Source organism: Saimiri boliviensis, chromosome 7 (assembly GCF_048565385.1).
Source record: "Saimiri boliviensis isolate mSaiBol1 chromosome 7, mSaiBol1.pri, whole genome shotgun sequence".
Classification (NCBI taxonomy): Eukaryota; Metazoa; Chordata; class Mammalia; order Primates; family Cebidae; genus Saimiri; species Saimiri boliviensis.
In genome coordinates this window covers 124,285,025-124,310,690 of record NC_133455.1, presented here as the reverse complement: position 1 = coordinate 124,310,690, position 25,666 = coordinate 124,285,025, and the positions used below count along the sequence as shown (strand labels likewise).

The window sequence follows — 25,666 nt, the reverse complement described above, 5'->3', positions numbered from 1 at the left end:
TAATTCCTCATTCTAATAAAGAATTTTTTTCTTTTCTGTGATACACACTGCCACACTGATAATATGTATATGAATATTTTCCTTTTCGTATCTCCAGATGATGTTTATTGTCTGAGATTAATTCCCACCAAGGTTTGCTGTCAGTATTTTAACACCTACATTAGTATATGGGTCCAGGGTCATAACCCCCTAAAAGCCATCATGCAACCTTATTAATCTGTCTTGGGATTCCAGTTTAGTGCTTGGATTTATTTCCTGATTACACTACACAGAAAAGTAGGACATCTACCATCCCAACTCTAGGAAAACCATCTCGTATACAACCGTATGAATGAAGGCCATCTTGATGGTCTCAACACTAATTTTTATGATGCAAATTTATAAACTGATTTTTGTAAAGGACAAGGTTTTAAAAGCATCTTTAACTTGATGTTTTCTATCAGCATAAATAAAACAGTCATGAATAGTCATTAAAACCGGTTGCCAGTGATAATCTGCATGAAGGAAAAAGAACCCTGCGAATGGCTATTGAGTTGGAAGTACTGTTTTTGATACGTAAGAGATATTCAGAATGCTCACACTGAAAACGCCTCAGCTTTTTAAAGTATAAGAAACTACCGTGAGTGGTGTCTAGATTTCTAATGAAAGAATGCGAAATAACAACGTAACAACATTCACCATGTAGCTACTTCAATTGTCTGGAAAAAAATGAGGATACAATTTGGATTAACTATCTTGGACTGGTTTTAAATAGTGCTTTCTACTGGATTGGCCGAAGCATCTAAACAGCCTGGTATCCTGTGAGAGTTTGTTATTTTCTGAGTAGACGTTCTTAAAGAGTATTGTCTTTAAAATCAGATTGTCTCTTCTATATTGAAAGCATTTTTATGTTTTCTAATTTAAAAATTAATATTTTCTTATAGATACTGTGCAATAAAGCTGAAGTAGAATGTGTGGTTTTTGTAAATGCTTTAACAGTTGATAAAATTTTACATTTGTAAAATTAATATATTGTATTGGTACAAAAGTTTTAAATTATATTTTTAAAAGCTTACAAAAAAATAAAGCTTCTCTGTGATATTACATCCAAATCCATTGCTTTAATGACTTGGTGTCAATGTTCATAAAATATTACACAGTAAGTAAAATGAAAAGTGTATTGAGGGGAGGTTATTCCAAATGGCAAGTAAAAAAGAAAACTAAAACTATTTTTATATACTCTATATTGTTTCTGATGCTATAATCTTAAGTTTCATGTAAAAGTCTATCTGCCCTATTATAATCACATAAAGGTTATGTATTTGTGTAGATAAGGATTAGAAAGGGAAGTGAGAAGGCATACTTAGATGTGCGGTCTGGTGGATACATGAATATGTCCTGCGTGTTTACTCAGCTTCCCCTCCTTCGGGAAACCTTCTGCCCCTTGCTGTAGTCTGGAGAAGCATCAGTCACGGTGCCTTCACCTTCGCTGTGGGCTTGGGGCCCAGGCTGCATCCCAGTCTCCCAGGCACAGTTTCTGTGTCACAATCATTCTGGAGACTTCCAGTCAGCAAGGAAGCCTGCATCTTTTGACTGGATGTTGGTGGTTAATTTCCGGGCAGAGCCTGCCATCAGGATGAAGTCAATCACAGAGAGAAGCAAGGCTAATAGATGAAGAGGGATTCTGAGCCCTCCAACGTCATTTGAATTCCTGGATCCTGCTGTGCCTGAAACTACATCTACCCTTTCAGAGTCCCCAATTACGTAAGTCAATAAATGTCTTCTGTTGTTTAAGCTACTTTTGAATTTGGCTTCTATCATTTTTAAACAAAAATGCTGACATAGGCTGGGAGTCATGGGCAAGAACAAAAAAAAGAATGTCTGTTTAGAGTTCCATTAATGATGCTGCAACACTGATAGTTAAAAACTATTCCCACCCCCAACACACAAACACATATGGAACGAATTTAAGTGTGAGGACATCCTCCCCCATCCCTCATAAGAGAAATCGTGCCAATTGGCCATATTAATAGAGTTTTTTTAAATAAACTTTTCTGTATTAAAAAGCAACAGTCTGAAGTATTGTCCAACGTTAAGTGCTGCTTAATGCAAATCCCTGGTGGAAAGGAGCAGGGCACGCCCTCAGCGAAGGTCATACGATGGGGGGCAAAATGTTTGTGTTCTTTGGGGAGGAATTTTTGCTCTGTCCCGTGGGGGTCATGGACACTTCTGCCCCAACAGCTGCCTCTGACTTCGAGGGAGCTTCTACCAGTTGAGGCAGCTGAACAGTGTCAGCTGTGCGCTGGCGAGAGTCCTGCTGATCACCTGAATGCTGAATATGCTTCACGGGGCCATCTTTTGTTTTGTCTGTAGCCTCTCTGGTGATCTCATCTGCTGAAGGAGAGAGAAGGCAGAAAGAACAAGCATTCAAATGCGGATTATATGCGAACCGTCCTTTGGGCTGTAAATCACTTAGTGGAAACCATGACTGTGATGATATAAAAACAGCTCATTTGTAAAGCGCATTCCATGTGCCAGGCATTATTCTAAGCACTTTATGTGTACTAATTCATCTGATCATTTCAGCGACCCTGGAGAATAGGCATTATTCTCGTTCTCATAAATGGAGCTACTGAGCTACAGAGAGGTTAAGTCCATACCTGATCAGCGGTGGAGCCAGAATTTAATCCCAGGCAACCTGACTCTTGTGACCATGTGCCTAACCACTAGGCTATATTGCATATAAAAAATTGCATAATACCATTTTCTGGCACTGACAGAAATTCTAAAGGTACCCCTTATAGGGCATTAAGGGGTGGACACAGTTAAGGAAAAGGGGAGGAGGAGAAAGGAAATTGATTATAGGAGAATAATGGAAAATCCTAATAAGGAGCAAAAAAGGAAAATCGCAAAGGTAAGACATGGCAGGCTTCCCAGACTATGTAGGGAATGGGACTGGCTATTTGACAGGCTGTACCTTTTTTGCTCAAGTGATGACAGCCTTGAACCTTGTTCTTCCTTGTCTCAGAGGAGAAAACAAAACTGGATTTCCTCAGGTTCTGGGGCCTGGCCTTGAGGTTCCTAGACTGATGAATCCAGGCATGCTTGAGGGCCTGGTCCGGGGTCATGCGAAGAGAAGGTTCCCATCTGCACCCCAACAAAGCCCAGCATGGGTTACTGTTTTACTTCCTTTTAGTATATTAAAACATTTAAAAAACCCAATGAATATTTTTATTTAAGCTATGTTGATATCTCAAAGATATCATCATAGAACAGAGATTATGGCATATAACTTAAAAGTACCTGGAAACAGCTATTGAAAATAATCTTTTTAGAAGATGTGTATAACAAGCCAGGGAATATATATTACACAAGTCTTCCAGAATGCCTAGAAATTCCCTTATAAGAAATATTATTTTACAAAAGCTTAATCAGTGGGATTTAGGTTTTGGTAAGCTAAGCATATTAAAAACAAAGAGATGCTTAATTTCAATTTCCAGACTACAGAATTGGGGCTTCCAAATATATTGCAAGAAGAGTTATAGAATTCTAGAATATTAAGATTTGCAAGGGGACTTGGATATAATCAAATCAAACTTCTAATTCAGTAGCAGAATACATTGACCAAACTCCCACCATGGGATCACCCTACAATTCTTGAGTAATTTCAGTGACAAGGTACTAACTCTCAGAACCATCTATTCCAATTTTTTAAAACTCTGATTCTTTGAAAGTTCTTAACTTTTATTGTACCAAAACTGGTTTGCTTCCCAGTAACTTGAACCTAGGTCCTGATTCAACCCATTAGCATCATACAAAGTAACTAATTCTTATTTTATGTTTCAGCCCTTCAACTATCTGAAAATATTTACATCGCCACTAACTAATGATTATATGACATGGTTTTCGCCATCTGGCTACCTTCTGAGATAAGGATATTTTAGCAGTTGTCTAACTAATGTCCACATGGTGGGAATAGCTTCTATAACTGCAGGGAGACAGTATTAACATTCTAGACTAATCAAGATCCTAAACAGCTCAAGCTCTCATTTCTGAGTCAAATGAACTGCTGTTAAACAAACCTCTCCTTTCCTGGACTTTTGGAGTTAGCCTACAATGTCTAAACACCAGGCTTTACATTTATGCCTACTGAACTTGGCTCAACACTTTTAGTCTCTCATTCTAAGATTTGCTAATTAGTAATTAGGTAACAGTCCCCATCAGCTTGACTGCCTCTTGCAAGTTATGAGTAATCAGTCCTTTGCACTAAAGAAGAAAATAATGTGGCTGGGCATGGTGGTTCACGCCTGTAATCCCAGCACTTTGGGAGGCCAAGGTGGGCGCATCACGAGCTCAGGAGATTGAGACCATCCTGGCTAACATGGTGAAACCCCACCTCTACTAAAAATCCAAAAATGTTAGCCAGGCTTGGTGGCACGTGCCTGTAGTCCCAGCAACTCCAGAGGCTGAGGCAAGAGAATCACATTAACCTGGGAGGCAGAGGTTGCTGTGAGCCAAGATCACACCACTGTATTCCAGACTGGGCGACGGAGCAAGACTACATCTCAAAAAAAAAAAAAAAAAGAAAGAAAGAAATGAAAATAATGTCTTCCTTGGTGCTGAGCTGTGTTCTGGATGTTGGGGTTTCTGGATAACCCATCTGTCTCAGCAACTGGTTTCTGTTTGTTAAGGGAGAGGTAAAGATGGGGTATGGAATCCTTCTCTTCCTTGATTATTCTGATAAGTGAATCTCGTGACCCTCTAAGTTGGGAATACTTTCAACGCTACCTCATGGTTCCCCCTCTGAGCTAGTACCAAAATTCCAGAGTGCACAGAGGCCAGAAGAGTATTTTGCTAACACCTCTCCATCCAACTGGAAGAAAAAGAGAATATAATGATATGGTCTTCTAAAAATACTAAATTATAGGACTGATAGAACTGGAAGGGAGCTTAGGAATATCCCATTTTATAGGAAAGGACACTGAGGCCCAGAAAAAAGTGATGACTTGCCAAGGATCACATGGATAATGCACTTGCTACTCAGTGGAGACAGATTTACCTCTTAAACAGTTGTAAAATAATAACAACAGCTAACATTTTCTAAACACCTTTTAAGCTAGGCACTGTGCTCAGTACTATGACTTAAGTATAGATCTAATCTCTAAGATTCAAAACATGCATATAGGTTGTAAAAAATTTTACATAATAAATGGTTTACAGCTCACCCTTCCCCTAATTCTCTACTATAAGAGGATTTGGGTACTAAATCCTAGGGGGTTAGGGACAGGCCCTGAAACCAGTTTAAACTGGATGTGTATGCAAATCATTACAACAAGCACTCAGGAGCCTGGCTTCAGCTCACAGAGCAGGATACTTAAGACTGGCCTACGGTCTCGCTGCCAAGCTGTTTGAGGCCAGGAAGATGCTAAACTCTACCACACGCCGTGTAATCAAGGGCAAGTCACTTAATCTCTTTGAACCACAACCTCCATACCTGCAAAACAGAGCAAATCACCTGCCCTGAGAGCACACAGTAGGGAGAGAGAGACGTCTGATGAGTCAACACATGTAGGAGCAATTTGTAGACTTCAAAGGTCTATCGTTAGCATTTCTTGTTACTTGTATAACTGTCTCCCAGCCTTAGACTTTTACCAGCAAACGTGTGTGAAAGGACAGCGTTTAAGAGGAAACCCAGAGGCAGAGATATTCCAACAAACTCACACCAAACACCTTCTGAGAAAGTCCAGGAAGCTGGTGTCATAGGTTTTCAGCACCATCGTGAGGTCCTTGGAGTCTGGGTATCTTTTCTTCCCCTTGTTGTTGGTTATACTTTTAGGTAAGCCTTTGGAATCTGTAGAGATAAAACATTCTGTATTTAGTTCCAGGCGTAAATATTTAATGGTCACATCATGCTGCTGCTTAGAGTGGCCTCTGTGGCTGTTTTGCTCTTGGTCTTACACACTCGCCTCATGCCACCCTCCAATAAACATACACACAAGCACACCCACAGTCTCAGTTTGAAATAACCATGTGTAGATTGTCCAAGGAATACAATTAACTTTAAAAATTTATATTTTTCTACTATTCAGTATGTTCTGAGCTTCCTTCTACTACCTCCTCTCCAAATCAAATAGTTTAAATGGTTTAGCTCTAGCCGAGATAAGACAACCCTAACGATGACAATAACAATAGTAAAGTGAAACTTAAGGGGCAAGGTCCTGTGAAATCGCACAAATATCCATTTCCTTTTGAATCATGGCCTTAGCCCTCCCACTTCATCCTACATTGCCCTTTTTATGAATGACCAAAGAAGAATCAAGCTCACAGTCTTATAAATAACAAAGCCCGTAAAGTCATGGTCATGTCATCGTTTTCCTGTGTAAGTTTTTCTCACTCTAGCCCTCATGCCTCATTCCGTCCATCCCCTTCTTACGGCCTGGGCCACCTCAGTATAATATCTTACCAGGCTTAAGACAACACCATTTTGCTGCTAATTAGGGGTTTTAACCAGGAGTTTCCAGGGGCTGAGGAGCTGTTGGGAGCCCAAACCTGGGAAAGGGGGAGTCAAGAAGTGAAGAGAACAATGTTTCCCAGACTCATCTTGTCATAAGAACCACAAGGAGCTGTTATTAAAAATATTAAATCCTGGGTCCCATCTCGATCTTCCCATAGCATACGTTATAGAAGAGAATCATAGGAATTAGCTTTTTTAGCAAGCTCCCCAAATGATTCCTACATTTGGATAAAGTTTGGAAAACACTGACGAGGATGCATTTTTCTCAGCAACATTCCTTCTTTTGCAGGAAGCGAAGATACGGATGTTGCTGCAAAAATCCCATCACCATCCTAAAGCCTAGTGCTGATGGTAGAAATAAGCAACTCTACGAAGTGGACACGCCCATGTCTTCAGTACCTTCCCACGAAGGTGCTCTGTGCTTCCTTCCTGCTAGTCCCCACCTAGATGCTATCGCATAGTTCAGTGTTACAGGCTCAAAATGTGTCTTCCCACAGTGACTCTGTCTAGTCCAAGAGCCTGAATTATTAAGTTGTGGGTAGAAAAAGTATATTTGGGATCCACAGACTAGTTCCCTTGCTCCATGTGTAAGTTATAATGGGGTGCCAGACAGAACCTCTCTGCCCACCACCAGATTGCTCGGTTAATGTGTGGGCACCATTCTGCGGCAACCAGGACACTGCCCTGCTCAGAAGCAATGTCTCCAAAGCTCCAGCCATGATTACAAGGCAATGCTTAAAAGAGTTAACAATTGGAATGAATGGCATGGGACCAACTAATCAGAATGAAGACAGCCGTGGCACTGGGATAGGATCACCGAGCACCTCCGCTTGCTTGGCCTTCAACTTTGAGATTTTTGGATCATAGGGAGTCTAAGGAGTCCTGGGAGAGGGCCAGGGAACCTGCAGCTGTGGCAGTGCTCAGGGCTGTGGCTTTTTACGAAATGGTAAAGAAATAGACAAATTATAACCCCCACATGGCTGAATCAGTGCACACTGACCAGAGTGACTCAATCCCTTTTGTCCATGAGGAAGTTTTGGACCTTCCTACTGATGGGGCGAGTTGTGAACAGAAGTTGTGTGATTTGCACACACATTCAGAGGCTGCTCGCAGCTGAAATTCAGAGGTGGGAGGACCAGGAATGTCTGGGATTGCATAGTCGGAGGGAGTCCATGAACCGACCTGACGATGGCTGGTTAGAAATGTCACTCCAGGTAGCGTGGAGTCGCTGTCTATGGAGCTCCCTTTTGCTCCTGTCTAGCTTTGCTCCACTTTGCTGACCTTCAGGCTACTTTGGCTGTTTCTATCCTGGACACTTAGCTTCCAGTGGTTCTTTACAGGGATTTTAGGTTTGGGACTTGCTGCAACTTTTTGGTGCATGTGCCTTGAAAGCGCTGCCTCAGTTCGTTCCTTGTTGACCCATCCTCCCTCTTGTGTAGCACCATTTAAATAGAAAGGCAGCGGATCATAAAAATCCAGATTCTGGGAATCAGTAAGGAGGGGCAGCCTGGGCTGTGGACAAAGTTTACTCCCTGCAATCAGACAAATGACATACATATAACTCCCAGCCACAACTCATCAAAGCAAAACTACTCTGATGGTCCTTGCTTAACCATTGCAATGAACCTGGCACAGTGAGGATCTGGCGGATAAGAAGACTTTTAGCAGGGGAGACAATAATGCAGCAATGCAGGAATTTCACTATTCTTGAAATGAAGCTTCTGCTCTTTGATTTCCCTGCACAGTGCACAGTGTGAGAGGACAAGTTGCTTGGGAGAGTGAGGAGAACTTCCAGGAGAGGATGCAGTTACAGTATTTTGAGGCTGTAATACTTGCTGATAGCTCTTCTCAACAGGGATCTAGCCATTCTCTTTCTTCTGCACATTTTTACTGTCAAGATCCCATTCCCATTGTGGCTGCCCCATCCCATCTCCACCATGCTATCTGGGTCCACTGCTCATTATCTTTTACTTCTGCGGAGGAAGCTCTTAATCACAGCCCACCCTTTGGTATGGCCAGGGGAAAAGAAAGAAATGAGCTTTAAGGTATGGCAGGTGTCTTCGAGGCCTGCAACACTTCATTAGACACAATAAGGAAAAGAGAGTTAGACCTGAGGACTCACCGAAAAAGGTCTGTCTCCTGGAGGCCGTCTGAATGAAGCGGGCTGGCGGCAGGCCCAGCACCTTAATAAGGACAATTCAATTGATTCACTCTTTGTGGGATCAGAGATTCAAAGACCGAGGGGCAGGGCATACTTTGGCCAGGCTTTGCCTTCTACATATAAGGATTTAACGTATTAAGTAATAACATCGGGTGAGTAGCCGAGCAAACCCAGAGCCTGGGCCTTTTAACTCCTAATCCAGAGCTGGTTTCATATGCTAAGAATCAACAGCGGCCATGTTATTCTAAACAGACATCAGCACCAACTAGAGGTGGGCCACCACCTTGATGGCAGCCAGATGTCCTTGCCAGAGCAAATAAACTGGTATATGTGCTGCCACGCCTGAACTAAAGAGTGACATGTCCCAGCATGGAGCACTGGAAAGGGAGGAGAATAGAAAATGAAAATCACCAGATGAGCATCAGACAATTACAAGACAAACACCTTCTTGAAAGGAAAAGTGTAGCACCTACTTGTTCATCTTCTCCTTCTGCAACTTAGAGGGGCGCACAGAGATAAGGAAGTTACAGTGTGGGTCACCTACCCTTGCTGCTCAGTTCCCAGCCATAATCCATGCATGATCCTGCTCTTCTGTTCCTCAGCCCCTTTGACACTGAGGTCAAGAGGAAGCTGAGTCAGTTCTGGGACTGTAGGAAAGTGGAAACATAGGCCCCATTTTCTCTGGCATTGGAAGCAGGAGTGGTCTGGGGATGCTTCATTCCTTACCAACCTTAGAAGCCATCTACCCGGCTCCCCTCATTTTATAGTCCAGAGCCGGGAAATGAGTGGTCAAAAAGACGGAGCCAGAGCGAGACCCCAGGTTTACTGACTCACAGGCCCATGTTCATTCCACCATGGCTGCTTCTACCTCGATTATTTTCATATTTTATTAATAGTTTCAATCATGAAATGAAATTCTCTATGTTTAGTCATTCTCAAGGCTATATGTGTTTCTGTAACTTTGAGACAATCTGGAAAATAGAAATTTGACAAAGATAGATAGATAGACAGATAGACAGACACACACCTGTTCACTGGGAAAATCCTAAAATGTAAAATTTTAAACTTTTAAGGTTATTTTTCTATTTTGTCTAATTTAGTTCCATAACAAGGTGGCTTTCAAGTGAAAGCATAATAGATCTAATTCATAATCATAACATGAGTTTTGGTAAAGCCTTGCTACTGGGAGATAGTTTTCCCAGAAAACTCATTTCCCACAGTGAATGACTACTACCTGAACAATACACATATTTTGAAGTCAAATAATTTCCAATTCTTTGTTTTTAACATTTTAATCAGGTTGTCAGCTGACAGGATGGTAAACATAATTTTAAATGACAGATCACCATTTGATTTTTACATAGAACTCAAAAGGAGTCACCAAATTAGACAGCCTTAACTAGAACAGGCTTCCTCTCTGGGTTCACATCTGCACCACCAAGCAATTGGAATCACACTGATTCTGAGCCTGGGCATTCTAGTAAGAAGCATCATTCACCTATGGGTAGAAGCATTAATTGGAAAAAGAAAACCTGGCTCTATTCATTTTTCTAAGAGCTGTATGCTCAATAAAATTTCACATTTTACTTTTGATAATTATAAAAATTTGCACACCAGATATATTTTAACGGTAACTTACCAGAAAAAAATTTTTACACATGAAGCTTATGGAATCAGGAAAATTTTAAAGCTATAAAGATGATAAAAGTTTCTGAAAGGCAGGTGCAGTGGCTCACACCTGTAATCCCAGCACTTTGGGAGGTGGAGGTGGATGGATCACAAGAGATCGAGACCATCCTGGCCAATATGGTGAAACCCCATCTGTACTAAAAACACAAAAGTTAGCTGGGCATGGTGGTGTGTGCCTGTAATCCCAGCTACTCAGGAGGCTGAGGCAGGAGAATTGGCTGAACCCAGGAGGCGGAGGTTGCAGTGAGCCGAGATCATGCCACTGCACTCCAGCCTGGGCGACAGATCGATACTCTGTCTCAAAAAAAAAAAGTTTCTAAACATAAGCATATATTAAATTAGAATAAATTCCATAGAGGAAGTAAAGAAAATAGTAAAAACAAGAAGCAAAAAAGAACAAAGCAAAATAAATGTACAACTCTTAAGAACTTGTTCACATACTTTCAGATAGATTTTAATGGGTGTCATGTCACTCTGGTTTTGTATTCTTTTGGACATTTCTGAAAAGGTGGTGTAACACTTTTATTTTAAAATGTCACTATTTACAGTATGATGGAAATGACATCCTCTGCAACTATTTAAATTTAAGATAAAAATGTTAGATGTCAACCTGACAATGTACAAGGGGGTACACAATTTCAAAACTACTTTTAGGAAACACCCAACCAAAGGGGGAAAAAAAAAAAAAAAAAGTAGGCAGGCCATGGTCCTGGGCAAGTCTGATGCAGCCCAGGGTCTGAGAGCCAGCCCACGGTCTCCGTGGGAGCCGACCTCCGGCCAGCCCTCCCCGTACCTCCATGATGCAGGCCAGCTGCTCCACCTCATTCTCCCCTGGGAACAGGGGGGAGCCCGTGTACAGCTCTGCCGTGATGCAGCCCAGGCTCCACATGTCAACGGCCATGTCGTAGGGGTGGCCCAGGATCACCTCTGGGGATCGGTAGAACCGGCTTTGGATGTACGTGTATTCTGCGGAGGCAAAGCGAGAGAAACCTCGTGGGAAAAACTTGGCGCTCTGCAGAACACGCTCCTCCAGGACGCCTTCTCGGGGACGCTGCGCCCCCGCTGGCAGGGACGGGGAGTGCAGCCGGCCGGCACTTGGGAGTCCCGTTACACGTAACAGCATCAAACCCGCACAGTAACCCAATCACAAGGGAGGTGTTACCGTCCCTGCTTTGTAGATAACGAACTCCAACGTGGGCATTGTTGTAGGACAGTGAATTTAAGTTAGCCAAGTTTACAACAAACAAAACATAAGACAAATATAAGACTAAGTTTTCAAAACTGTCAGCTTAATTTGGGGTAGACAGCTTCTGAGTCTTGCGGCTTGGCAATGGGAGAAGCGTGTCGAGTTGGAAAGGAAGCGTGCGAAGTGTATATTCAATACAGTGTGTGCACGTATTGTATGGAAAGAAAATCTCAACAGATGAGGATGAATGGACTGAAGTTGAAGAAGTTGAACGCGGTAGTTATTTCCACATAACTGGGATTACTGGTTACCTGGGGAGGTGCAGGGATTCTGTAATCACTTCTCTGTTGTTTAAATTGGTTACTGTCAGAAGATAATAATTCTGTGATTTAAAACAAAATAAAGATTTAATAAAAATAATTTTTTTTCCATCCAGACTTTGATGGAACAGAAAATAGGAGACGATCAATTCATTTCTTCAAGATGTAACTTTGGTATTCAAACAGGATAAAGATACACACACACAAAACCCTACAGACTGGCCTCACTTAAGACCAGACATATAGAAATCTCACATAGATCTGTAGCAAATTAAAGACCACAAATTATTTAATTTTAAAAAATGTTAAAAATTGAAACAAAATCCAAAGAAAAAATTTAAAATCATCCATATCTTTAGTTTAAAAAGATATTTATGTAAAGTAAAAAGTTGAAAATTCAATCCCAGGCTCTTCCAGGTTCATCTCTAGTGATCACCACTTTTAACAGTGTGGTGCAAATCCTTTTACATCTTATTTACACTTATCTATTTACATCTCATAAGTTTTATTACTCAGTTTTTTCCACTTGCTTCATCATGGACCTCTTTCTAAGCCATTACATTTAAATCTCTCTTTTCAAATAGCTGTGTGGTATTACAGGATTAATTTATTAAACCATTTTTCATTTGTAGATGTTTAGGTTGGTTCTGATGTTGCACTAGTTAACAGTGCTGCAGTGAAGATGTTCATTCTGTGGGAACATCAGTAGTCTGTAGGAGAGGTTCTTTAGAAGGGAATTTATAATTTTTGAAGGTTCAAAGTGAAATGTTTGGTTAAAGATGCAAAAGTAACCTCCCGAAAGATAATATGAATCTGTAGTTCCTCCAACAGTGTGCGGGGAGTGAACGCTTTATCTGCTCCTCCAACAGTGTGCGAGAGTGAACGCTCTATCTGCTCCTCCAACAGTGTGTGAGTGAACGCTCTGTCTGCTCTCCAACAGTGTGCGAGAGTGAACGCTCTGTCTGCTCCTCCAACAGTGTGCGAGAGTGAACGCTCTGTCTGCTCCTCCAACAGTGTGTGAGTGAACGCTCTGTCTGCTCTCCAACAGTGTGCGAGAGTGAACGCTCTGTCTGCTCTCCAACAGTGTGTGAGAGTGAACGCTCTGTCTGCTCCTCCAACAGTGTGCGACAGTGAACGCTCTATCTGCTCCTCCAACAGTGTGCGAGAGTGAACGCTCTGTCTGCTCCTCCAACAGTGTGCGAGAGTGAACGCTCTGTCTGCTCTCCAACAGTGTGCGAGAGTGAACGCTCTGTCTGCTCTCCAACAGTGTGTGAGTGAACGCTCTATCTGCTCCTCCAACAGTGTGCGACAGTGAACGCTCTGTCTGCTCCTCCAACAGTGTGCGAGAGTGAACGCTCTGTCTGCTCCTCCAACAGTGTGCGAGAGTGAACGCTCTATCTGCTCCTCCAACAGTGTGCGACAGTGAACGCTCTGTCTGCTCCTCCAACAGTATGCAAGAGTGAACGCTCTGTCTGCTCCTCCAACAGTGTGCGAGAGTGAACGGCTAACACTGGGTGTAATTTAATGTCTTATTTTTTCTTCAAATTAATGATATCTATGATTGTATATGATCACGTACAAGAAACAGTAAGAAATAGATAGAGGTCTCTACCCCTAGTATTTGGCACAGAGCTCCTAAAACCTTTTTAATTTCTTGAGGGATAGGGGTTCCACATGTATCTCTTGCTCTAATAATTGACCTTTTATTCTGGATTCTGACACAGAACTCCTAATCCCCGGGAACTTCTTAGGTGATAGGACTCTCTTTGTTCTGGTGAGATGACTCTTGGTGAGCTCCTGGACAGGGGCTGGCTGCCAGAAAGACTAAGCCATGATTAGAAGCTTGGAACTTACAGTTCTAACTCCTTTCTTCTAGGAAGGGGAAAGGGCTAGAGATTGAGTTAATAATCTCAGTGACTATGTGATGAAGCCTTCATAAAAATCCCCGAGCTGCAGGGTACAGAGAACTTCCAGGGTATGGGAAATGTGATACTGAAAACGTGGCATGCCCCCAAGAGGGCATGGAAGCTTCACATCCCTTCCCAAATATTGGCCTTGTGTATCTCTTCATCTGTGTCTTTTATTATATTATTTATTAATAAACTTGGAAATGTGTTCCCCTGAAAAAAAATTGATCTGCCAAGCATTTGGAAACATCCATCTAGCAGTCCTTTCTTCAGCCTCGAGAAGCTTCCTGTGACAGCCTCCGCCACCTCAAAGGCTGCTCCCAAAGTCCCTCGGTTATGTGTCCTGAACACAGCCATGTTTATCTCTAATCATTGTACTCATCATATTATTTTTATCTTTCTGTCTCTTGCATTAGTTGGTAAGCAACCTGACAACAGAGAATGTTCATTTTTTGTTCCTGGTACCCAGGACAGTGACTGACACAGAACAGATAATGTCTGTCTAATGATACATGTTCTCTATAGCAAACCTGATAGAAGGCAAAGGAACGCACTATTAAATCGAGTTCAGTAAATGCTGTGAAAATGTACACCAGAGCTAGTTTTTGGATCCTAGTAGAAAAAGTATAAAACCTACAGGATCTGGGGCAGCAAATTCCAAACTTCAGAATGACTATGGTTTCTGAAGTGCAGGCTCCTAGCTACTTCCCAGAAATCTGGATTAGGAACACGTTGGGTGAGGCCCTGGAAATAATAATTTTTCAGAGCCCCAAGGCAATTTGGATACGCATTTAGTTAGTTTTGGGACTCACCGTTCTTGGGTAATTCCATATCCACAGAATATGAGAGCTTGAAAGCACCCTTACAGTATTTGGATACAACTTTCTTGTTTTATTTTATTTTATTTTGTTTTTTGAGATAGAGTTTCGCTCTTGTTACCCAGGCTGGAGTGCAATGGCGCCATCTCGGCTCACCGCAACCTCCGCCTCCTGGGTTCAGGCAATTCTTCTGCCTCAGCTTCCCGATTAGCTGGGATTACAGGCACACACCACCATGCCCAGCTAATTTTTGTATTTTTAGTACAGACAGGGTTTCACCATGCTGACCAGGATGGTCTCGATCTCTTGACCTTGTGATCCACCGGCCTTAGCCTCCCAAAGTGCTGGGATTACAGGTGTGAGCCACCGCGCCCAGCCAACTTTCTCATTTTATAGATGAGGAAACTTGGGCTCAGAGAAGTGAAGTACCTTGCTCAAAATCATGCTGTAGGGGTGGTGGCTGAGCCCAGGCTAGAAGCCAGGTGACCTTGTATGTGAAGGGAGGGAAATTGCAATAGGAAAACTCAGATGACAGGACCGGCATGGGCCTACCTTTCTGGTTTTCATAACAGCTGGATCCGAAGTCAATGACTTTGACAGAGATTTGGCCCTTTCGGTACAGCACGATATTTTCCTAGAGAGAAGAAAAGACACACGTCAAGCTACGGTAACGCTGCCCGAGGCCCTCTGCTTACCTAAATGCTCCCCATCCTTCAGGGTCCAGTTCAAACATGACCACCTCCAGGGGCCTCCTCCCACATCCTCTCCCAAATCCCGTCCTCCTCCCCTCTGACTTTCCATTTGATTTGCGGTCGGTATTTCTCGTTTGGACCTCACACTCACTGCTTTGCAGAGTTTCTTTTGCATATATTGTGTCACTGTCCCCATATTGATTGTGCAACTCCTGAAGATTGTGACTTTGTGTTTATCTTCTGTGGCACCCGGTTCTAGGCCTTGCTTGCATAAGGCCTTAGACAAGCCATTGACTGAATTGGTTGGGCATTCCCATTAAACACCTCCCTTGACATACTGCTATGACAGTAGAGCACCAAAAAAATGTCAAAGGCAATGATTCCATCGGAGTTTGTGATTCTTACACAGCCTGGGGAATAGAATGGGTATTTTCAGCATTTCCATGCCAGGACGGAGGTGGTACTTACGGGCTTGAGATCGCAGTGAATGATTTTCTCCACGGAAAGCATTTGCAAGCACTTCAAAACAGAGAGAGTGAAGCGCCGGACTATCGACAGACTGAAGCCTTGAAAGCTGTTATTCTTCATCAACTCGTACAAGTTGATTCTGGAAAAGAGAGGGGGAAAGTGATGCATGTGGGGGAAGAAACAACAGAAGGCTGAGTTGGAACCTGCAAACAATTGTGTATCACCTGGTTTCCCTTGAGTAGGAGGCAAGCCTCAGACCAGGAGGCGGGGCTTTCATGTCTTACAGATTCGGCTTTCCCACTGAATCACTGGGCCCAGGGTGACGTTCAGCTGTGCCAGACTCTCATATGTTTTCTCATTTCTTACGTGACAAGGCCCTGAAGCACTTGGTTATGCAGGCGGGTTAAGAGGTTGGCCCAAATGTCTGAAATAGTCATAGTTCCTCAGGCCCTTGGGAGGGACCCAGGAAGCCCACCAGTCACTCAAACAAGTAGCCACTCCTGCCCAGGCCTAATGAGGACTGTCTGAGGACATCAGGCTCCTGACAAGTAAGGAACAAGAGCGTGGGCAGGTGGGGTCTGAAGCCAAAGGGAGCCCCTGCTCTACTCCAAATGTGGCTGTTTGGTCCCATCTACCTGTTCCCTTGAGAAATGAAAGCTCGCTCTTGCCAGAGAATCTTAAACTCTCTAGGGTGGCAGAAGCCTACTACATTATTTGAAGTCTACAGAATGTTAGAACTTAGGAATGTTAGACACTAATACAATACATTTGAAAAAGAAACATTTACTTGTGAGCTGCCAGTTGCAGCCTCCGTGCAAGCTGTGAGATGGGCAGAGAAGGGGATAGCACAGCCCAAGCACAGCGTCAGCCTGCCGCTGCTTCCTCCTCACCTTCCATTTCTAAGATCATCTGGCTTTGGTAGTATTTAGCAAGCCACTCATTCTTAATTTTTTTTTAAGAGATGGGGTCTTGCTATGTTGTTCAGGCTGGTCTCAAACTTTTGGCCTCAAGTGACCTCCCAACTTGGCCTTTCAAAGTGCTGAGATTAGAAATGTGAGTCCCTGTGCCCAGTCAGAAGCCATTCATTTTTTTTTTTCTTTTTTGAGACAGAGTCTTGCTCTGTTGCCCAGGCTGGAGTACAGTGGCATGATCTCAGCTCACTGCAACCTCCGCCTCCCAGGTTCAAGAGATTCTCCTGCCTCAGCCTCCCAAATAGTTGGGATTACAGGCACACACCACCACGCCCAACTAATTTTTGCATCTTTAGTAGAGATGGGTTTCACCATGTTGGCCAGGCTAGTCTCAAACTCCTAACCTCAAGTGATCCACCTGCCTTGGCTTCCCAAAGTGCTGGGATTATAAGCGTGAGCCACCATGCCTGGTTGCCTTTCATTTTTGAGGGCTGCAATGGAGATGTGAGACCTGGCTCTGGCCCCATCCTAACTAGTCACCTGGGCAACTCCCTCATCTCTCTGGGCTTTGGGCTTTGGATTCCCCCTGCCCACCCCTGGCCCTCTGACTTCCCAGAGCTCTTTAAGCATAATGACATCCTAACTGTGCACTGTGATTCATGGCCAAGAAAGGCAGACTGGGCTGTCCTTTTAGCCACAGAGAACATAATTTACCTCTGCATATCAGAGTCTCAACCATACTTTGTAATAGCAGGTGAGGAGAGTGTCACCTTACCTGCTAATTTAAATGTAGCCGGATCCTAGAATTTTAGTATCAGCAGTGGTATCATGGGAGCACTGAGCTGCCAGCTTGCTGAATCCAGTAACACTCTGAGAGCTCACCCCTGATTATTCTCCTTTGCTAAATGCATTCTGGGTTTCTAGTTTTATGTAAATTGCATCAGATGGTCTTCCCAGAGAGAAAAATAATCAAATTAGCATGCCCTTGCAATTAGCAGGCCTTGTCAGCTCCAATATTCAGCCAGGCCACGCTGATCTATTTAAGTCAGGCTCTGCTCTCTTACCAAATATATCTGCTCTTGTCCTTATTTACTCAAAATCGAAAGCCTTTTCCCACCCTGAGCAGCCAGCTGCCTTTTCCTTTGGGTTTCAGCCTCTGTACGATCAGGTCTGACAGCCAATGAGTGCAGAATATGACAGCAAACAAAGAAAAGTCCTTTTGACTACTTCAGTTTAGCTCTTGAGGAAAGAGGGCTTGTTTTGGTTATGTCACCTAGCTCAGTCCCCAGCACCAGGGAGGTATGTCACAGGCATGCTGGCAGGTGACAGGCATATCGAGATGGCCCACATTCGTCCCAGCCTCCTTGCTCCTGGGCCTTCTGGATAACTGAGTGACTGTCAGGTCCATTCTAGTTATTTAATATTCACGTCCAGAAAAATCTAGTGTTCTGACCGCCACGTTTCCCTTCTATCACTTAGGTAACTTTTCCAGAGCAAATGGGTTAGGAAGAAAAGGAGCTGACCCCAGGAGTTCGAAGGTGATGCAGAAGTGATTGCGAAAGTAGAAGAAGTCCTTCATGTGCACCACATTGCAGGCATTGTCTCTGTCCTTCCTTCTGAGAGCCTCCAGGATCTTCAGCTCCACCAGGGCCTGCTGGTGAAATCTGACGTGATTGGGAGTGGCAGGGAGCGGGGGAAGGAGAGACCGAAACATCAGTGTCAGGTCACACTGCAGCCATCAGCCCCTCCCCAGGACCCCGGCAAGACTGTCTAGTGGGAGGAAGCACTGGAAACGCCGCGTTCTCACCTCCTCTTTCCCCCTCATGGAATCAGACAGGTAGAGTGAGAGAAAGGAAAGCCAAAGGGAGATGGGAGGGAGAGGCAGAGTCAGGAAGGGCTGTCATTCTTCAGGGGCCAGAGGCACGCAGTCCCTCCTCTGTGGCCTATGCCACTCCCCAAGCCACACCTCTTCTTGTTCTTGATGATTTTCAGGGCCACCAGCTCATTGTTTTTGTGATCCAAGCACTTGGCCACCTGTCCAAAGGACCCTTTCCCGATCATCTCCAGAACCTCATAGCGGTAGGCAATGTGATCATGCAGGACCTGTGGAAGCCAGGCCAGAGGTGAGAGGCAAAGCCATGGGCTCCGGGGCCTTCCTGGCACGGGACCCTGGCATTCCCATCCCCAGATCGTGGCTCACTCCTGGAGGAATTTTCTGACTGCACTGGTCACTTGTGTGACTCTTGCCCTCATCTCATTGCGACTGCAAGGGGAGCTTGTTGCCTGGATTCTGGGCCACCCACGTGGTGCCAGGAAAAGTCCCACAGGCTTGATCCATGTCAAGCAGCACAAAGAACACTGGATGGTTTTAGGAAACTTGAGATCTAGTCCCGGTATTGTAGCTCTACTTCTAGTCCTCTAGTTTTCTGAGTGTTTTAGGACCTATACAATATGAGAGTTGGACAAAGTAGCACTGAAGGTCCCTTTCAGTTTGGACATTTTATAAGTCTTGAAGCTAAGCAGCATCTTTGGTTTGGGGAAAGTTGTACTTATGACCCCTGATGTGTCTCTGTCAGTCAGAGAAGGATTTAGGTCTCCTCTGCCTCTTCCTGGCCAAATTTGGTTCCCCTTTGGGCTTACTGGGATTTAATCCTTTCCTGGAGTCAGCAGTACAGAACTCAGACCTTTCTTGGTGAAGAGAAATATTTCAAGAGCCAGAATCACCCATGTCTCTCCCTATGCTGGAAACTAGGGAACAGGGGGTTAATCAAAGCCACAGGAAATTTTCTATTTAAAAGACTTCAGCTTTAGACAAGCCATTTATTCATTCTGAGCTGCAGGGATGTTGTCTGTAAACTGAAGACGCTGGGTAAGATTATCTCTAAGGTCCTCAAGCTCTGTGGATCTCTAATTTCTAGTGTTACACTCATGAGTCTGGGAGAGGTGAAGGATTAAGTGTTTGTGGGCAAGTCCTCAGGATATGTTTGTAAATGTGTGCTGGGAGTCCGTTCATACAGGAGGAATCAAGACTGAATTTGAACATGTACAGCTTTCCTGATGTAAGGATGTAGGTTAGTCTGTAAGGGTCTGTCGTGAGAATGTATGGGAAAAGGACAGGGATGGGATCCGCACACATGTTGCTATAAAATTACATATGCGTTTTCTTAGCATTTGTGCTAGCCTTCTGCATACCACCACTTTGTGTCATAATTGTTTGTTTGCATGTCAGCTTTGACATTGATTGTGGTTAGTTGAAAGCAAAAACCATTTTGTATTCATTTGTGATAGCTTCCTTTATATTTCCAGAGTCCAGCAGATGTCCAAGCTTATGACAGATTATCACTCAATACATAGGCATTCAATTAACATTGGTTGACAAAATAAAGTGAGAATGCAGCTAGGCTGCTGGCTTGGGAATTTGGCTATGTGCAATATGTATTTGCATGTATACTGGAATGCAATAAGGATGGTGATTCTGAGCTTACAGAGAGCACACATTATCCTCTTCCCCCCGACACCCCCTCCCCCACCCCGAAAACCAAGATTTGAGACTGAAGAACTGAGCTCCAATGAATTAACTTAAAAGTAGTACTGACACCCTTAGGGAATTCCCAGAGACCCTAGGCTCAGGTAGGAGCAGAGAAGGGAGCAGGGAGGGAGGGGTTGAGGAGATCTAGATGAATCAGAGTTGGACTTTATACTGGAGACTCCTGGCTGGCACAGTGGCTCACACTTATAATCCCAGCACTTTGGGAGGCCAAGGCGGGTACATCACCTGAGGTCAGGAGTTCAAGACCAGCCTGGCCAACATGGTGAAACCCTGTCTCTACTAAAAATACAAATAACAGCTGGGCAAGGTAGCAGGAACCTGTAATCCCAGCTACTCTGGAGGCTGAGGCAGGAGAATCACTTGAACCTGGGAGGTGGAGGTTGCAGTGAGCCGAGATTGTGCCACTGCACTCCAGACTGGTAACAGAGTGAGACTCTGTCTTAAAAAATATTAATAATAATATATATACCCACATATATGTGTGTGTGTGTGTGTGTATATATTTATATTAGAGATTCCTAACCAAGTGTTGTCGTTTCTGGGATGACGACCTATAGCTTTTATCAGGCTCCCAAAGAGATTCTTGACCCAAAAAACGAAACGAAATCCTTGCTTCTCAAAGTATGGTCTGAGGATCAGCGGTACAGGCCTCACCTGGAAGCTCAGGCCCCAACCCCAGAACTGCTGCATAAGCATTTTAACAAGATACTCCAAGTGGTTTGTGTTCATAGGAATGCCAGACAAACACGGCCCTAAATGCTGTTAATAAAATCTGCCTTGGGCCGGGAGCGGTGGCTCAAGCCTGTAATCCCAGCACTTTGGGAGGCTGAGGCGGGTGGATCACGAGGTCAAGAGATCGAGACCATCCTGGTCAACATGGTGAAACCCCGTCTCTACTAAAAATACAAAAAATCAGCTGGGCATGGTGGTGCGTGCCTGTAATCCCAGCTACTCAGGAGGCTGAGGCAGGAGAATTGCCTGAACCCAGGAGGCGGAGGTTGCGGTGAGCCGAGATCGCGCCATTGCACTCCAGCCTGGGTAACAAGAGCGAAACTCGGTCTCAAAATAAATACATAAATAAATAAATAAATAAATAAATAAATAAATAAATAAAATCTGTCTCTTCTATGAGCCATCAAGAGACTCTTCTTGCCTCTTAAATCCAAAGTTGTGATGAAATGTCCTGAAGAGGAAACTCCTGATAGCCCACAGCCTAGTGGACGAAGCACCACACATCCCACCATGCTGTACCCTGGGAATCGCTGCTCAGCTTCCGCCTTCAGGCTGGGAAGAGGCAAGGTCCTGGGGAAGCCCAGGGTACAGTCAGGAGGAGGAGGTGGAGTTGCTGAATGAAATTAAGCTCTATGCACGGGGGACTACAGTGACAACACCTTTTTTGTCTGTGGGGATCTACTGTAAATAAAAAAGAGTCCATGTATGGGCTCGTACTGAGGAGGCAAAAAAGGGGATGTTGGGAAAACTGCACCTTATTCCAGTCTGGCCTGTTCCAGTGGGCTATGCAGGGAAGGGGCGTGCACCCAGGAGCTCACCCAGGATATCTGTATTTTTAGTAGAGACAAGTACTCTTGGGAGAAAATCATCTTCCATGAGTAGAGTCTTTTGCATACTAAATTGCAAGTTTCCCCATTTTAAAACGCGGTATTTCTTTGGTTTGGCACCTACTAGAATACTTCAGGACATCTAGTCTCCAATATATCAGCACCAAATATTACAAAATACCCCTGCTTTTTTCTTTCTAGACTATCTCTTGTCCCCAGGCCCCTGGAGGTTCCCATGTCCCCTCCCCCATCACCTTTAGATAGGAGCCGTGCTCATCATCAAAACTCGTCTTGCTGAATTTCTTAGGAGCCACGTTGAGCTTCTTGGCTTCAAGCCCCAGGAACCATAGCTCCGTGTAGCCCAGGATTTCACTTTGCTCATACGGAGAGAGCTGGTTCTTAAAAAGCTTTAGGGCCTCTGTGTGAAAAACACTGCAATTGTGAGTTAAGTTGAGGCAGCATGGGACTTGCCCAGGATGCAGACGGTGGCATCCCTTCCAGGTCACCAGCCATCAGCCTGTTCCCCAGCTGGTTGGCTCACTGAGGACCGAGCATCTGGCATCTCACAAGATGGAAATATGGCAAGGATAAATGTCAAGGTGTTGTATTTATTTCAATAAATCAAGAAAAGAACACAAAGAGAGGGAAAGGGAGAATGCAGTCCTCCAAAACCTGTGGGTTAGAGCAGCATGGGTGAAAATTCCAGGAGTAAAGTTAGAGTCAACAATCGTATATAGTTTAGGTGGCAAGTTGCCCGAGTTAATGTGGAATTTATAATTAGTCTGTCTTGAGAAGCTTTGAAAACTGTAATGTCTGCAGGGCCAGACTTAAAGGCAACATTAAAGGCCCAGAAGGCTTCACACTCAAATCTGCAGTTGAATCAAGAAGGACCTGAGAGATTGCGAGGAGAGATTATGAGTTAGGACTTATTTACGCTGGCCAGATCACATCAGCGCTCTGGTGCATGGTCAGGGGTAAAATTCACAGTAATTGATAAACTAAAGCATTCTCAGAGAAAAGAAAGTAGGATTAGGACAAAGGGCACCATATGATTTGACAAAATCTCTAATGCTTCAACTGCAAGGAAAAAGAAAAAGACTTACAGGGAACCAGACTTCTGTCTTCATATATGTGAAGGGCAGTTGTGTGTAAGCTGAATAAGGCATGTTCTTTGCCCAGAAGACAGAGCCAAGGCCTAAGATAGCAGGGGGCAGATGGCAGCTCTGTAAAGGCAGAACTAGCTCAGGACTGAAATTACCTCCTCATGCATAGTTCCTGAGGTTGTTTAAGAACAAGCACCAATTTCAGTTTCTAAGCCGTGGTAGAAGAACTGTAAAGCATCTGATGATGGCACATAGCGGATACTCTCTTCCTTTGCATCCTAATAGGTTATGAGTCTCTGAACCCTATTAGGAGTCTAGCTCCTGGCCAAAAACCCATGTGTAATCTTTCAGGCTTGACCGCAGGCAATCCACAAAGGCTTCACCTGGCAAGCCTCACAGGCAAAGCTGCCCTTCCTGCACCAGAGCTGGCACACAGCCAGTGCATTGCAGTCTCTGGAGGAAGCTACAGCCAAGGACCGGGACCCCTGGCTGGCCATGCTCTTCTACAAATCTGTATTTCTAATCAAGAGCCCCCCATAGAGGCTCCTCTCCAAGACCTCCTTATCAAGAGGAAGGAGCAAGCTTCCACACCGTTTGCTCTGTCTGACTCGGCATTCACCTAGCTCTTCCACCCTCTCAGTGCCTTCCCCCTGGCCCCTGGGTCCCTAAAATGACAGGAGCCTTTTGTCTGGGCTCCTTAGGCAATGTGATGCTTCCCTCCGTCTGCATTGGTACATCTGATCCTTGCCCAGAGCCACTCCATGGGGGGAAATGCAGCCTCTTGCTTATATGTGACAGTCAGAGGTTCAACATTTAACTTCTACTTTCCTCTTGGCTTGCTGCCTTCATTGACTACTCTGGCACCTGGCAGCTTAGCTCACTCCAGCGCAGCTTAGCTCTTCACACCCTGACCTTCCATAACCGCCTCCCCACCCTGCTACTGCCCCAAAGGCATACCTGCTGCTGTCAGAGGCACCTTGTGCTTCCTTGGTGACTTCTCCTCTGCCTTGGAATCCTGGGTTTCAATGCTAGGGTGGAAAGGTATTTCTGAAGCCTTGAGCTCTGAGGTCGGCATCTGATTGTGAGCTTGATTCTCCTGTCCAGGAAAAGAGATTTGCAATAAATAACTACTTAAGACTCTCCTGGGTGCCATAAACCACTTATCTAATGAAAAGACACCTAGCTCCAGCCAGGCTGTTTACGTAATTCTCCAGGGAGGAAAGAAGGATTAAGAGACTGTAGCTTCTCCCCATCTCTCTCCCAAAGGAAGTATCTGTCCGACTCACACTATTCCCTGGGAACCCCCTGTACCTTACAGTAGGCTGCTGACAACCCCAGCAACATCTCACTGTGGGCACTGTGGGAAGGGATGGAAATGGGTTTTTCAGAGCTGCTCTTTTTTTTTTTTTTTTTTTTTTTTTTTTTGAGACAGAGTCTTGCTCCATTGCCAGGCACCAGGCTGGAGTGCAGTGGCGCAATCTCGGCTCACTGCAATCTCCACCTCCTGGGTTCAAGCAATTATTCTGCCTCAGCCTCCCGAGTAGCTGAGACTACAGGCGCACGCCACCATGCCAAGCTAATTTTTATATTTTTTTAGTAGAGACGGGGTTTCACCATGTTGGCCAAGATGGTCGTGATCTCTTGACCTCGTGATTCGCCTGCCTCAGCCTCCCAAAGTGCTGGAATTACAGGTGTGAGCCACCACGCCCGGCCTCAGAGCTGCTCTTAAGAAGGTGAGTTCCCGACTAGACAAAGTGACTTGCCCAGAAGCACATGAAGTTATGTGTGTATGACACCTCTTTAAGTTGGCCATTTCCCATATATTATCTCATATGGTCCCTACACAAGAGAAGTAGGGGGACGTGGGAGGAAACTCATATTTTATACGGTTCCACCTTTTATGCACCAGCACTTCATTTTTCCTTTCTTCAATGAATCCTCCTGACAGCTCTATAGAGGGTCAGTTTTGTAGCTAAGAAAAGGTCAGGGACTTATTTGCTCAAGCTTATCGTCATTGTAAAGAGTGAGAACAGGACTAGAACCCAGCTCTTCAGCAGATACTGTGCTTTTCCCCCCCATCCTGGGCCTTTGTAAAACTGATTTTGCCTGTAATCCCAGCACTTTGAGAGGCTGAGGCAGGCGGATCACGAGGTCAAGAGATCAAGACCATCCTGGTCCACATGGTGAAACCCCGTCTCTTCTAAAAATACAAAAAATTAGCTGGGCATGGTGGCGTGTACCTGTAATTCCAGCTACTCAGGAGGCTGAGGCAGGAGAATTGCCTGAACCCAGGAGGCAGAGGTTGCGGTGAGCCAAGATCGTTCCATTGCACTCCAGCCTGGGTAACAAGAGCAAAACTCCGTCTCAAAAAAAAACAAAAACAAAAACAAAAAAAACAAAAACAAAACTGATTTTGAACTAAAACCAGGTCTTTCACATACCTGCTCAGGGTCCCATCCTCCTGCACTCACCTGATACAGCAGGGATGACGTCAGCAGGACTTTGTTGCTAATGCGTGGGAAGCTTACCATATTCTTCTTCCCCTTAGTGTCCACAAAGGGAAGTGAAGTAATCCTGGTGTTCTATAGAAGGAGAAATTGGATACATTACAGAAGCCTTAGGCAAGAAAATGTCTACAGGGTTCGTTTCTTCTAGCCCCTCCCCAACCCCCATCAAGAATGAGCCTAACCCAAATCTGGACATAACGCTATTCTTAAAGTTCTTGGCAAGAAAATCAGATTCCAGAGCAGCAGAGTCAACAAGCACACGGGCTCTGGGTTTGAGTCGCTGCTCTACTACTTCCTAGCTG

The 25,666-nt window shown here is 44.4% G+C and overlaps 1 protein-coding gene across 2 annotated transcripts; it reads right to left on the bottom strand.

The window, feature by feature from the left end:
* Positions 1-1,868: 1,868 nt before the first annotated feature.
* On the bottom strand, positions 1,869-25,666 carry DYRK4 (dual specificity tyrosine phosphorylation regulated kinase 4). Of its 2 annotated transcripts, XM_010330027.3 has the most exons (13): positions 25,547-25,666; positions 25,329-25,439; positions 23,815-23,953; positions 22,009-22,172; positions 18,612-18,748; positions 18,169-18,309; positions 15,735-15,873; positions 15,127-15,208; positions 11,137-11,309; positions 8,616-8,676; positions 5,701-5,830; positions 2,957-3,126; positions 1,869-2,373 (listed from the first exon to the last, which is right to left on the bottom strand). In XM_010330027.3, exons 2-13 carry the CDS (start codon positions 25,386-25,388, stop codon positions 2,132-2,134), a joined length of 1,638 nt encoding a protein of 545 aa, XP_010328329.3. In that variant the 5' UTR covers positions 25,389-25,439; positions 25,547-25,666; the 3' UTR covers positions 1,869-2,131. The 2 variants fall into 2 exon arrangements, with proteins under 2 accessions (XP_010328329.3, XP_010328330.2); XM_010330028.3 differs by lacking the exons at positions 25,329-25,439; positions 25,547-25,666 and having other exon boundaries at positions 2,077-2,370.